The sequence below is a fragment of the Trifolium pratense genome, linkage group LG3, assembly GCF_020283565.1.
Source record: "Trifolium pratense cultivar HEN17-A07 linkage group LG3, ARS_RC_1.1, whole genome shotgun sequence".
NCBI lineage: Eukaryota > Viridiplantae > Streptophyta > Magnoliopsida > Fabales > Fabaceae > Trifolium > Trifolium pratense.
Genome location: NC_060061.1, coordinates 754,383 through 766,738, shown reverse-complemented (window position 1 = coordinate 766,738; position 12,356 = coordinate 754,383). Strand labels below are relative to the sequence as shown.

The 12,356-nt window shown below is 34.6% G+C and overlaps 1 protein-coding gene across 4 annotated transcripts; it reads left to right on the top strand.

The window, feature by feature from the left end:
• The first annotated feature begins 856 nt into the window (after positions 1-856).
• On the top strand, positions 857-9,291 carry LOC123918209 (ultraviolet-B receptor UVR8). Of its 4 annotated transcripts, none has more exons than XM_045970193.1 (11): positions 857-1,629; positions 2,740-2,813; positions 2,889-2,973; positions 3,218-3,349; positions 3,559-3,777; positions 3,914-4,153; positions 4,568-4,611; positions 5,388-5,570; positions 6,020-6,110; positions 8,501-8,544; positions 8,729-9,291. In XM_045970193.1, the coding sequence occupies exons 1-11, from the start codon at positions 1,458-1,460 to the stop codon at positions 8,849-8,851; spliced, it is 1,407 nt and encodes a 468-aa protein (XP_045826149.1). In that variant the 5' UTR covers positions 857-1,457; the 3' UTR covers positions 8,852-9,291. The 4 variants fall into 4 exon arrangements, with proteins under 4 accessions (XP_045826149.1, XP_045826151.1, XP_045826152.1 ...); XM_045970194.1 differs by having other exon boundaries at positions 1,315-1,629; positions 3,592-3,777; XM_045970195.1 differs by lacking the exon at positions 8,501-8,544 and having other exon boundaries at positions 1,312-1,629.
• The last annotated feature ends 3,065 nt before the right edge of the window (positions 9,292-12,356 follow it).

Sequence of the window (12,356 nt, the reverse complement as noted above, 5' to 3'; positions counted from 1 at the left end):
CACACATTATAAATGTAAAAAAAATATTAAAAAAAATAGATAATCCAGTATTTAAATCTTGGACCTTCAAATAATATTTTTAGTAGTTATCAATTGAGCTACTTTTACGAGATCAAATATACACATTAATTTATACAGGTCGATATAGAGTGTGTTTGATTAGCAAAACAACAAGTATTAGACAGAACAGTATAGGACGGAACAAGATAGCACAAGACAGGAAAAAACTATACCGGAGAGATAAGGCGATAATATTTTTATATTATAAAATAAAATGGATATTTTCATTTTTTTATAGGTGTACTGTGGACAAAAAGTAGTCCTATCTATTGCTACATGTTTTGTCCAGTCTCATAACCAGTTTATATATCAAACAAGGTACAATAAAAGTTGTCCAATTCAATATTCTATTTTTTAGCGGATCAAATGCACCTAAATAGTGAATTATATATATATATATATATATTTTGTAAATCAGTAGAATCAACGCAAAACAAAATTATACTCTAACCAAATTGTTCTACATATCTCGACAATTATTAAAACATATGTTACCGTCTTTTGAATGATACAATGTATGATTTTATTTTCTCATTAATCTAAATTTTACACAATTATTAATAGTAAAAGTTAGTTACAGTTGATCAATATTATTTGTCACGTGTTATCTTTTCGTCACCCTCAATTAATTTTTCTGGTTCCGTCCCTACATATAGGTACCGATGCTTATATAAAAATCAATACCTATTAAATATTCAAATTTGTGTTATTTCAATAATAGTATATGAGTAGCAAACATCCAAATTTGTGTTATTTTACACAATATATTCAAATTTGTGTTATTTCTTATTTCAATAAGTAGCAAACATCCAAATCTTTTCACCTCAGGAATATATATGAGCTCAATTTGTCCATTTACTGAATCATGGACCAATTGCCAAAAATGACAAAATAGCACATCAAATGACATTAAATCACATCTTCACACAAACTCAAATTTTATTGGTACCTTCATGGGACCTATGATGACGTGTCATCCCAATAAAACTCAATTATTATAGTTGCAGGACCAAACAACACGTGGCAATAGAAAAAACCCCCACGTAGGTGCTCTTAGTGCACACGGTCCTAGAACGTTTGGACTTTTCTTCCCTCAACCTTCCAGAAACTTCTTCAAAACTAATGGCCACAAATCAACGAACAAAATAGCGGCCAGAATAACGCCACGTGTAAGTTAAACCACGTGACATTCCTACGTGGCGCACGCATTCCACTGAAAATGATACGACCTCTTTTTAATCAACACATTGTTAGGTCAATTGATTGATTCTCTCACTCTTCAAAACTTCTATTTTCTCGCACAATTTTCCCGGAAAGTTTCTCAGAAACCGCCAGAAAATAGTTTTGAAATTAACTGCATTGGGTTCTGTGTGTGAAATTTTGGTGAGAAAATCGCTATGGATGGTGAAGAGTGTGAAGCATTGGAGAAATTGGTTTACATGTGGGGGTACTTACCGGGAGCTTTACCGCAAAGGACGCCGTTGTTAACGCCGTTTAGGGTTCCGGTGTCTGGTTATAACTGGAAAGATGTTTCCGGTGGTGGTTGTGGATTTGCAATGGCTATATCTGGTATTGCTTTACCATTTCCAATTTACTTTGAAATTTTTAAATTGGTATTTTTCATTTTGTTGCTTTGAATTTGTGAATCAAGGTGATAGTTGGAAGAAGTGATTGCTTCTTCATTTTGTTTTCCTGTTTTATTCATCTATGGCTGTTTTGATTGGTCTATTGGAGAGAGGTTATGTACAAACTAATGAGTAATGACATGTTTAAATGCTGTTTTCAGCTATATACCACCGACACGGTAGGCGTATCTGTTATTCGACACTGACACATGTAAATACATTCAATTAATTTGATTTTTCAAATTTTTACTAGTATCTCCGTGTTTGTTTTAGTGTCGTATCCGGTGTCCATTTCTGTATCGGTGCTTCATAGGTTTTCAGTTTATCTCATTAAGCTCTCTATGATAGCTTTTGAAACAATTTGACTTGTGATGAACATAGCTTATATATGATAAAAATTTAACTAAATTGTATATCAAAAAATGGCCTCGGTTGTGTAGATAAGAAGCTTGAAATGAGAAAATTTGCATTGGATATTTGGTTGAACTCTTTCAGTTGTTCTTAGTAATATGTGTTTTTTACTGTGGTTTTGGTGGCAACAAAGTTCTGTTTTTTAGTGGAACAATTATTCTCTTTGGCAACCAAACAATATACATTTCTTCTTGTTTTATGTTCACCTTTTTTTTTTTTTTTGTGTAAAATGGAGATAATAAAGTTTGAACCTTGAACCTCATGTATACTATCCAAGTCCTATACTTTTTTGTTTGTTTTATGTTCACCTTCCTTTGTTGGCTGTATGTTAAATTGGTTGAGGCTTTTACTACTACTGTTCTAAACTGGTTTTAGTTATTTTTGTCATTCTTTTGCCCATTCACTCCTGCAAAGTTATCATGGTCTATTGAGTTTGAGTGTAGCTTTTATTATTATCATTTGAATTCGAATGATTGTATTTGTAATTAAGGTCACTCTTTTTTTGCTGAGGAAGTTGTGGCAATGCATATCTCTCCATCCCTCTATCTCTAATTTTCTTTTGGCTCCACATCTCTTCAAACATTTTATTTTTACATTTTATTATCAATGATTCATCGTTGCTCATACTTTCTTCTTAAATCAGAGCCAGGAAAGCTCATAACATGGGGTTCTACAGATGATCTAGGCCAAAGCTATGTGACGTCCGGCAAGCACGGGGTAATGCATAAACATATAGAATGTTTCTGTTTCTTGTTTCATTGTCAGTTAACCAATATTTTATAATTTGTAAAGGAAACTCCAGAGCCATTCCCTCTTCCAAATGAAGTTTCTATTGTAAAAGCTGCTGCTGCATGGGCACATTGCGTTGCTGCAACAGGTAATCTTTATTTCCTTATCTTGCCTGCGTGAGAAAAATGCCAATATGATGTGATTGAAAAGAAAATGGATTAATTAAAATTGAATAAATAGTAATGTCTTGCTGGAGAAATCATCCAATACTTGCTATAAATTTCATGAATATTGAATCCAAAATGAACTCAAAAGACTATATCTATCTGGGTAAGGGATTGTATGCCTTAATGGTGTTATCCTACAAGTATACTTTTTTTGGCCTGTTGTAGATTGTGGAGAAGTTTACACATGGGGATGGAAGGAATGTATTCCTTCTGGGAAGGTATTTGGCGAAACTTTGTCAGGGGTAAGTCCTGAAAAAGATGCACAAGGAAAGCAGGGTTCATTCTTGACAGAGCAAGGTATGTTTGTCTAACCTCTTTGCAATGGACATCTGTCTACAGATATCTGCCCCTCCCTGGAGGTGGTCTAAGCTTATCCAAGGTCTACAGAAAGGAGTTGGGAAAGCAGGGAACTGCTATGATATAAGATACAAAGTTCGAAACCCCAAAAAGAAAGAAGGATACTTAAGCTTTATCTAAGTAACTGATGTAGAGTGGTTTTGCAACAGTGAGCCCTCGTTCTAAAGTCTCAAAATCCACAGGAGGAACTGTTTCTGGTGGAGAAATAAGTACTAAGAGAAGGAAAGTATCTTCAGCAAAGCAAGCAGCTGAAACCTCATCATCTGGTGATGATATTCTAACAGCAATGCCATGCCTTGTCACACTTAATCCAGGGGTAAGGATAACAAGTGTTGCTGCCGGTGGGCGGCATACCCTAGTATTGTCAGGTATTGACTAGACATGGACTATTTATTTTTCTGAGCTTAAAGTTTTATGCAATGAAATGTGATCATCTTCTGGTTGAAGAAAATCAGATATGCAGTCTTAGACATGTCATTAACTGTAACATTCTGAATTTTTTAGATATAGGACAGGTGTGGGGTTGGGGCTATGGAGGTGAAGGGCAGCTTGGTTTGGGCTCCAGAATACGTATGGTGTCCTCTCCTCATCTTATTCCTTGTATTGATTCCTCTTCTTATGGCAAAGATATATCAGCATCACTGTCTCAAGGAAGCATGAGTTCAGAGGGACAAAATTTTAGGATTCCTGGAAGTTGTATAAAGGCTATTGCCTGTGGTGGTCGACATAGTGCAGTAATCACAGGTGTGTTGGTCTTTTTAGTATCACAAATAAACATCTTTTAGGAAAGCCTGCATTAGTTTCTTTGGGGAACCAACAGTGAGAATATCTACGTCCTTAATTTATAATGTATTTCACCTCAATGGTATCAGGATTGGTGGTTAAAGGTGTTTAAAATGGGAAAGTGTGTCTACATTAGATGGTCCAATAAGATGTGGAATTGTTTGATTTAATGATAGGGATAAACGAAACAGGTCCTTCAGTTTCTGAAAATATCAATAAATGATGTCTTCCTTGATGCTAGACTAAAAACTGTAAATAGAAAATTGAGCAAATCCGTAGATGCTTTTTGTGTCCTAGAATTCTTCTCATCTAGTTTTGGTCATTTTCGAAGTTCATATATACCGATTTTCTAATATCTATCTGCTGAAATGACAGATGCTGGAGCTGTGCTTGCGTTTGGTTGGGGACTTTATGGACAGGTGATTTCAGGGAACTAGGCATACTTTTGGAGCGTTTTCTCTACTTGCATATCCTAGTTGGCAATGTAAATTATTTCCAGTTATCTGCATATTCCCTCTTTTGTAGCCTACCTCAGTAAGAATATTGTTAACCAGCCTTACACACACAGATCTTAACCTTTTAAACAAATTTCGGCTGTACTTATTTGAAATAAAATCCCCTGGCGTGTTCTTACCTGTGATAGTTTGCTTGGATCCTAATTTTAGGGAGCATATTCTAATGCTGAATTCCTCTCGGGGAAGATCACATTGTTCACCCTCTGGGGAACTCAATAAGATACACAACTAAAATGAAATTTTATCAGTTGGGCTCCATGTGTTTTCTTGATATGAGACATATCAGAGATATATCAGCCATTGCTCGTAGACCTTCTCATAAGTACCTCCTTATTGGTGTTAACTTTATTGCTTAAGTTTGCTGTCAACAACAGCTTTTTAAATTTGCTGGCTAATATTTCCTTGGCAATGTATATTTGCAAAAGGAACAATATATTCATGAGTTTTTATTTGTTACAACTAGACTTCTTGTTTTCAACTTTTAACCATTCTTTAGGATCAACATGTAGGTAAGTAGAATATGAGAGGCCAAAAGCAATGTAGATGTTGAAGATGAGGTTCACTCTAGCAAGGGATAATCTGTTCCGTTCTTTTACAATATTTATATTTTTTGTCGCTCTTTTGGTTGATGAATGCTTATAATTGTTATACTAAATTTATGTTATCTTGTTTTGGAGAAGTGTGGGCAAGGAAGTACAGATGATGAACTAAGTCCGACCTGCGTGTCTTCCTTATTGGGTATTCGAATAGTGGGAGTTGCTGCAGGTCTGTGGCATACTGTTTGTACATCTGCTGATGGTGATGTATATGCATTTGGTGGAAACCAGTTTGGGCAGCTGGGAACTGGTTCTGATCAAGCTGAGGTATGTTCTAGCATCCCACATATGAGCCAGAGCCCCACTGTTATTGTCATCAAATTGAAAACCTAATGGTATGATTATGAGCCCATTTGTGCAGGAATTTTACTAAACAAAATCACTTGTTTTGTGTAAAACTTGGGTTTTAAGAATTCATAAGAGGTTTGCCTAGGTTTTTTTTTTTTTAAGAATCGGAATCTTTGAATAACTAGTTCAGTTTTTTGTTTTTCCCCAAGTTGTTTTCAGGAGCTTCTAATTGTTTTTCTTTGAAAAATAATATTCTTTTACCCAATCTAAAATCTAATTTTTAATGCTTAAGCAGATGGATCTTATTTTATCGTCCAGTGTATCATGATGACTATATCATTATTGCTGTCACCTTAAAGCTACATACTCAGTTTTATGAGCTATTATGTGATATTAGCTTTTAATTGTTAACTTGAATTATGAGGTAGGTTCTACCAAGACTACTGGATTGTCAGAGCTTGGAAAATGTGAACGTAAAGAGCATATCTTGTGGGGCTCGTCACACTGCTCTAGTAACAGGTATGCCATAACAATCAGGCCTGCGTATGCCATTTTGGCAACTGCACAAGCTAAGCTATCGTTCTATGATTGAATTCACTTTAATGCATCTCTAAATACTGCTTGACTTGAATTCATGTATGATTTCTCAATAAAATCCCTTTTATAAAATGGAATTTGGAAGGTCCTTTCGATCAAGTACTGAAATATTATACCACATGACATCTTCCTTTTTGTTTTTGTTCATAGTTTATTCTAAAATAGCTTCCATCAAAAGAAACAGGGTTTTCTTTTCCCTCAAGTTTAGTTAAATTATCTTTTGCCAAGACACCCAACTAGAGCGACAGAAAATAATGGAACAATATCTTATTTTAAAAGATGAAGGATGCCGGTGCTACTATGATATGGTGGAGGTGAATATATCCTTTAATCTTGTGAAGTTGATAGCACATTTCACACTAAGAGGGTTTATTTGAAAAGTGATAAAAGAGAAAGTATTCTAAGAATTATAATGATTTAACCAAGAGAATGAGACATTTCAGGTCAGATAGGATAGGAAGTAAGGGGGCTATTATGAACAGAAGGGGAAAGAGAAGTAACAACCGAGTAGAGAGTTTTGGCTGCTCTCGAATTAACCCAAGGGAAGTGCATATGATAGAAATGAGAATAAGGAAGTGGGCCTAAGCAAAGGATATGGCAAGTGTATACGAGGAAAAGGACAAAAAAAGAATGATGACGTGGCTGATAAGATGGTTATATAATTGGTGTCAGCTTTTGGAGAGAATCAACCTTGATTTCAGTATTTTCTTGTAGGGTCACTAGTGATAGTGATTGGAAGCATTTAGATGCTTTTGGGCTGTTAGTCAAGTACTTCTCCTCTATACTTATCATCCAAGTAAGAGTTCAAATAGCCTTGCTTGATCAATTTATTGCACAGTCCCTGTAACCTTACTTCCTGATTGTTTGATGAAAACTGCATAGTCATAGCTTTCCAATCCATCACCACTTTTCCCAATGTACTTAACCAAGAAACTCCTAACACCATGTCCATACCTCCTAACTCCAAGACAAAAGCATCCACTATTACTTCAAACTCTCCCATCTTCATCTTCACTCCTTCACAAATACCCTGTGTCAACACCTTATGACCATCACCTAATTTGATGTTTTTTGCTGCAGTGGGTGTGATAACTAAGCCTAAAGCAGACGTTACTTTAGGGGAGATAAAGTTATGGCTGGCACCACTATCAATCAATACCAAAAGGTCAACATTCTGTATTCTTCCTTCCACTTTCATGGTGTGAGACTCACCCATGCTGCCCAATACTCCCATCAATTTACATTCTACTTCCACCTCTTCATCACTATCAGCTTCCACCTCTTCTAGACTCACAATCTCACCCTCCTCATTCATTGTTTCTCCCTCTCCCAAAATCAAAACCCTAAGAGATCTCTCAGGACATTTGTGCATAGTTGGGTGCCACTTACCACCACATTTGAAACATAAACCTTTATTCCTTCTCTCTTCCACTTCACTGTTTTGATAACTACGAACTCCCTTCCATCGATCTGATGCTCCAGATCGTTGCTTCCCTTCGCTATTTCTCGCCGTCGAACTCATTGATGAGTTTGCGTTAGATGCAGTAGAACCCATCTTTGAATTCGGGTACGACCCACCCGTGTTAGAAATACGCATAGTGTCTTTGGATTGTGACCCGTTTTTATTTCTCACCGACCCGGCCCAATTCTTTAGGCCCATTCGCTCAAAATTGTTCTTCTTATCCCAACGACGCTCTGCATCTTCATCATCATCGTCTTTCAACTCTCCTTCAACATCTTTAGCAATTCGCATCAATCTTACCCTAGTCTCATTGGCTAACAGTGCTAATAAAATTTCCCAAGTCATTCGTGCTAGTTACTCGTCCGGTTTTGAATATCAGAAAGAAAAAAAAACTTTTTAGGTTCATTGATAAAACATGTATTTAGACCATTTATAGTCCAGATACATGATTTATTCAATGAATCTAGAAAGTTGTTTTTTTGCTTATATTCAAAACCGGAGGGAGTATTTGAATAATCTTTGAAGGGTTGGCTATGAATTGTTAAATGTAATGTATCTCATAAACTAAACCTACCTGATGAAATTTTCTCTACAAAATGTAACTGAATAAGATGGTAAAGAAGGACTTCACATTCAGATAATAATACAATAATTATTACTGTTTTTTACTTTAACACTATTCATACATCTTTTTGGCCTTCATCGTACATAATTGTGGTGCTAGTTTCTTAACAATATATGCAAATTGATTTCGTGTCTTGATTAATGATTACATTGAAAATGTAAAACACTTATATTTGTGTGCCTATTAATAGATTATCATTAGTTCTTTTGTTTTTGTTTCTTCAAGATAATGGAAAAGTCTTCAGCTGGGGATGGAACAAGTATGGGCAGGTGTGTTGCGCTGCCATTTTTTTCCGTCTCCACTTTATTTCATTATTTTGAAAATGAATATTATTGAAAGTTCTATGTGCCATATGCATTTAAGTGATACGGTTTTAGTTTGGTAAATTAATGGCAATATGTTCTTTGTATGGTATTATACTGTTGTCTAAGTTGTAATTTCTGGTTGTGGCAGCTGGGCCTTGGGGACGTGATTGACCGCAACATTCCTTCCGAAGTCACAATTGAAGGTTGTGTAGCTAAAAATGTTGCATGTGGTTGGTGGCACACTCTTCTTTTGGCCGAGTCACCCACTTGATGCCATGGCGAGGCTTTTGGACCCAATTTTGTTAGCTAGCTGTTCTCTTTTTATTATTGGTAAAAAGGGTATATCACTAAGTTATATGTATATGTACATACAGTAGTGGAATGTATATGCATATATGCTTGTATTCTTTCATGGTTTGAATTACCATGATTGGCTCTAGCTATTAACAACATGGATAGTAATTTCTAGTATGTGGAAAGGAAATTTTGGGTCCTTTCCATCTATGTAACATTATGTATTTCAAAGTGTATATGTAATTTTATAGTTAGATAACTGTAAGTTGGTATGCTGATTCCTAACATGAAGTTGTGGACTTGTGGGTGGGGGGGTATGGGGAGGTTTTATTGGCAATCTCACGTATGAGGAAAGTTGAATCATTAATTTGGAGATGACAGATAAAACTATGATACATTTAATAGTTTTGCTTGACAGCATGATTTACTTGACCATCATTAGTTGCCTGCAAATTGCAATAGTGTTTTTCTGCCCCATCCCACCATTGCAGCTATGATTTACAGTCATTACTCATTTGTGTATTGATCCCCAAAAATCAAAGTTGGATACAGTAAAACTATTGACAACAAAAAAGTCACCAAAGTTCAAATTCCTGTCATTTGTAGCAATACCAAATATTATCTCAAATACAATTACTCTAATGAATGAATCCTATGAAGACGAAGTCTAGAGTGCAAGGCCCTCTTAAGTCTTTCACCAACAATAGTTTCTATTGTTGGATTAAAATGTTCCCTAGTGCAAAGAGTAGAAAAAATGTCTGGAGTGCAAGACCCTAAGTCTTTCACCACCAATAGTTTCGGTGTTAAAAGAGTTATCGTTGAGATCCATTTCACTAAAAAAAAATGTTTAGAGTTACAAACACAAGAGTTTATTGAAGGCTAAATAGAAAAATTAGATGGAAAAATTCGTTTTTTCGGTGTAGTATCTATTTATAGACAAAAAAAAATGATGAATTTTGGTGAAAAAATAAAACAATAAAAAATAAATTTATTGTGAAATAATTGACGCCAAATAATTAAGATGAGATAAAAATATAAAAATCACAGCAACCAATAACATTTTGCCAAGTGTAGGAAGGAGACTCACACCCTCCCCAACCCACTTATCATTTCAACGGTTGAACACTTTCGACCCAATTTTATCCACATGTTTTTCAACGACCATTTCATCACAATATATTCAATAGTCGAAAATGTTTTTTTAACAGATCCATGCATGTAGTCTAAGGTAGTTAATTCATACTAGTACTTACTATAGGAATTTGGATCTCTAGCTAGGCTACACCGTTTGGGCGGATTCTAGGGTGGGAGACCATGATATTGATAGGTCTCTCACCGATGAGTCATGTATTCTGTGGTCTGGATTGAATGTGTACATGATATTATGATGTACTGTCAGTATTAAAAAAAAAAATTCTTGAAAAAAAAGTTTTTGATATTTTCTCGGGAAAAAATTATCATTTTTTTTTCCCGAAAAAAGTTCCTGATTTTTTAGGGGAAAAGTTTCGATTTCAGATAAAAACAATTCCGAAGTTTTTCTGGAAAAAAAAGTTTTCGTTCTTTTTTCGGGGAAAAAGTTTCGGATTTTTTCCGAAAAAAAGATTTCGATTTCTTCTGGAAAAAGTTCCGATGTTTTCCGGAAAAAAGTTCCCGATTTTTTGGGGAAAATAGTTTCGAAATGTTCATTTGAAAAAGTATTGCTGATACAAAAAAGAGTGAAAAAACAGAAAATATTTAAAACTTTTTTTTCGAATAAAATTTTAGAAATTTTCCAGAAAAATATCGGAAACTTCTTTTCCGGAAAATATCCGAAACTTTTTTTCCGAATAAAATATCGGAACTTTTTTCCCGAAAAAAGAACGGAATCTTTTTTGTTCAGACAAAACCTTCGAAATTGTTTTTATCTAAAATCGAAAATTTTCTCCCGAAAATCTGAAACTTTTTTCCGAAAAAAATATCGAAAATTTTTTCCACATAAAAGATCGAAAACTTTTTTCCGAAAAAATCGGGAACTTTCTTTCAAAAATAAAAAATAATATAATACTAACAGTACACCGTAATATCACGTACTCATTCAATCCGATCCACATAACACATAACTCATTGGTGGGAGACATGCTCTACTAACTCACGCTAGCATCCGCCCACAGTTTGACTATAAACAAGAGTCTCCAAAATTATTTGTGATAACAACTGACAAGCACTTACTTTACTTCATCTAAGAGCATACACATCCATAACACTCACTTGAGTTCTTTAAATAGACTCCACTTTATTTTTTATATTATTTCACATTTTCCAATTATTTAAACAACTCAATCACATTTCTTAAATATCCATATAACTCACCAAAAACTCTCAAATAAGTCTCATTGGATCCCACACATTGTTCCATTTAATTGTTTGGAAAAAAGAAGGAAAAAAAAACCATGTGCATACATGTACATGTGGCACATAAAAAGCGTGTATGAACAGAAGAACGTTTTTAAGTTTAGAGACGTTGGATAACATGAATTATCCATATATTCTGACACTTTCCTATGTCTTGCAGTTCAGCCACGGTAATATGACTACCGATATTTATGCTCTAAGCGTTCTAGATGATTGGCGGCGTTTGGTCAAAGGCCAACTATATAGTAGTATAATCTTATCTAAATTCTGTTCCTTATCCAAAAATAAATAAATTCTGTTTCATGTCAAATCCATTTTTATTTTATTTTAAATGTTACATTATGAAAACAATATGAATAAGTTAAACACATTATAATTATTATTTTTCACTAGAACATCGACTCGTGCGGTGCACGGGTCTAATTAGCTGTAAGATACGTAATTATAAATTACGATATGATAATTACAATAATATAAGGTATATGAAAAATTTTTAGTAACATTAAACGATAGTTCAACAATAATTTTGGATAAATATTCATACAAAGGAAGGTATATTGCGGAAGACTTCCTTATAGACCACATTTGAAGTCCTAGTCGTATTTTCGCCGTCATCATCGATGATCAATATTTTTAATCCTTTTCTAGAAGTAACTCTTGAAATCGCAACATACAGCTGACCATGTGAAAACACTGGCGACAGAAGATATATCCCAACATGCTTCTCTGACTCTTATTAATAGTCATCGCAAAAGAAATCATTAAAGGAAATTGTCTCTGTTGAAATTTAAAAGAAATTCTTACAAATGGTGTCAGAGAAAATCTAGGTATGAAAACCTGATCACCAATATTACTTCCTGAAATAATTTTTCCTTCAAGAGCACGTTTTTCCAATCTTGTAATAATAAGTTTTGTTCCATTGCATAATCCTAATTTTTTGATTCAAATTCCTTAATAGCATAATAGGAACTCCAACTTTAAGTCTCAACTTGTGATTTGGGAGTCCCGACGTAGAAATCATGTTAAAAAATTCGGGAGTATGAACATCATCCACTGTTTGACCATCTACATTCTGTGCGAATGGAGTATCA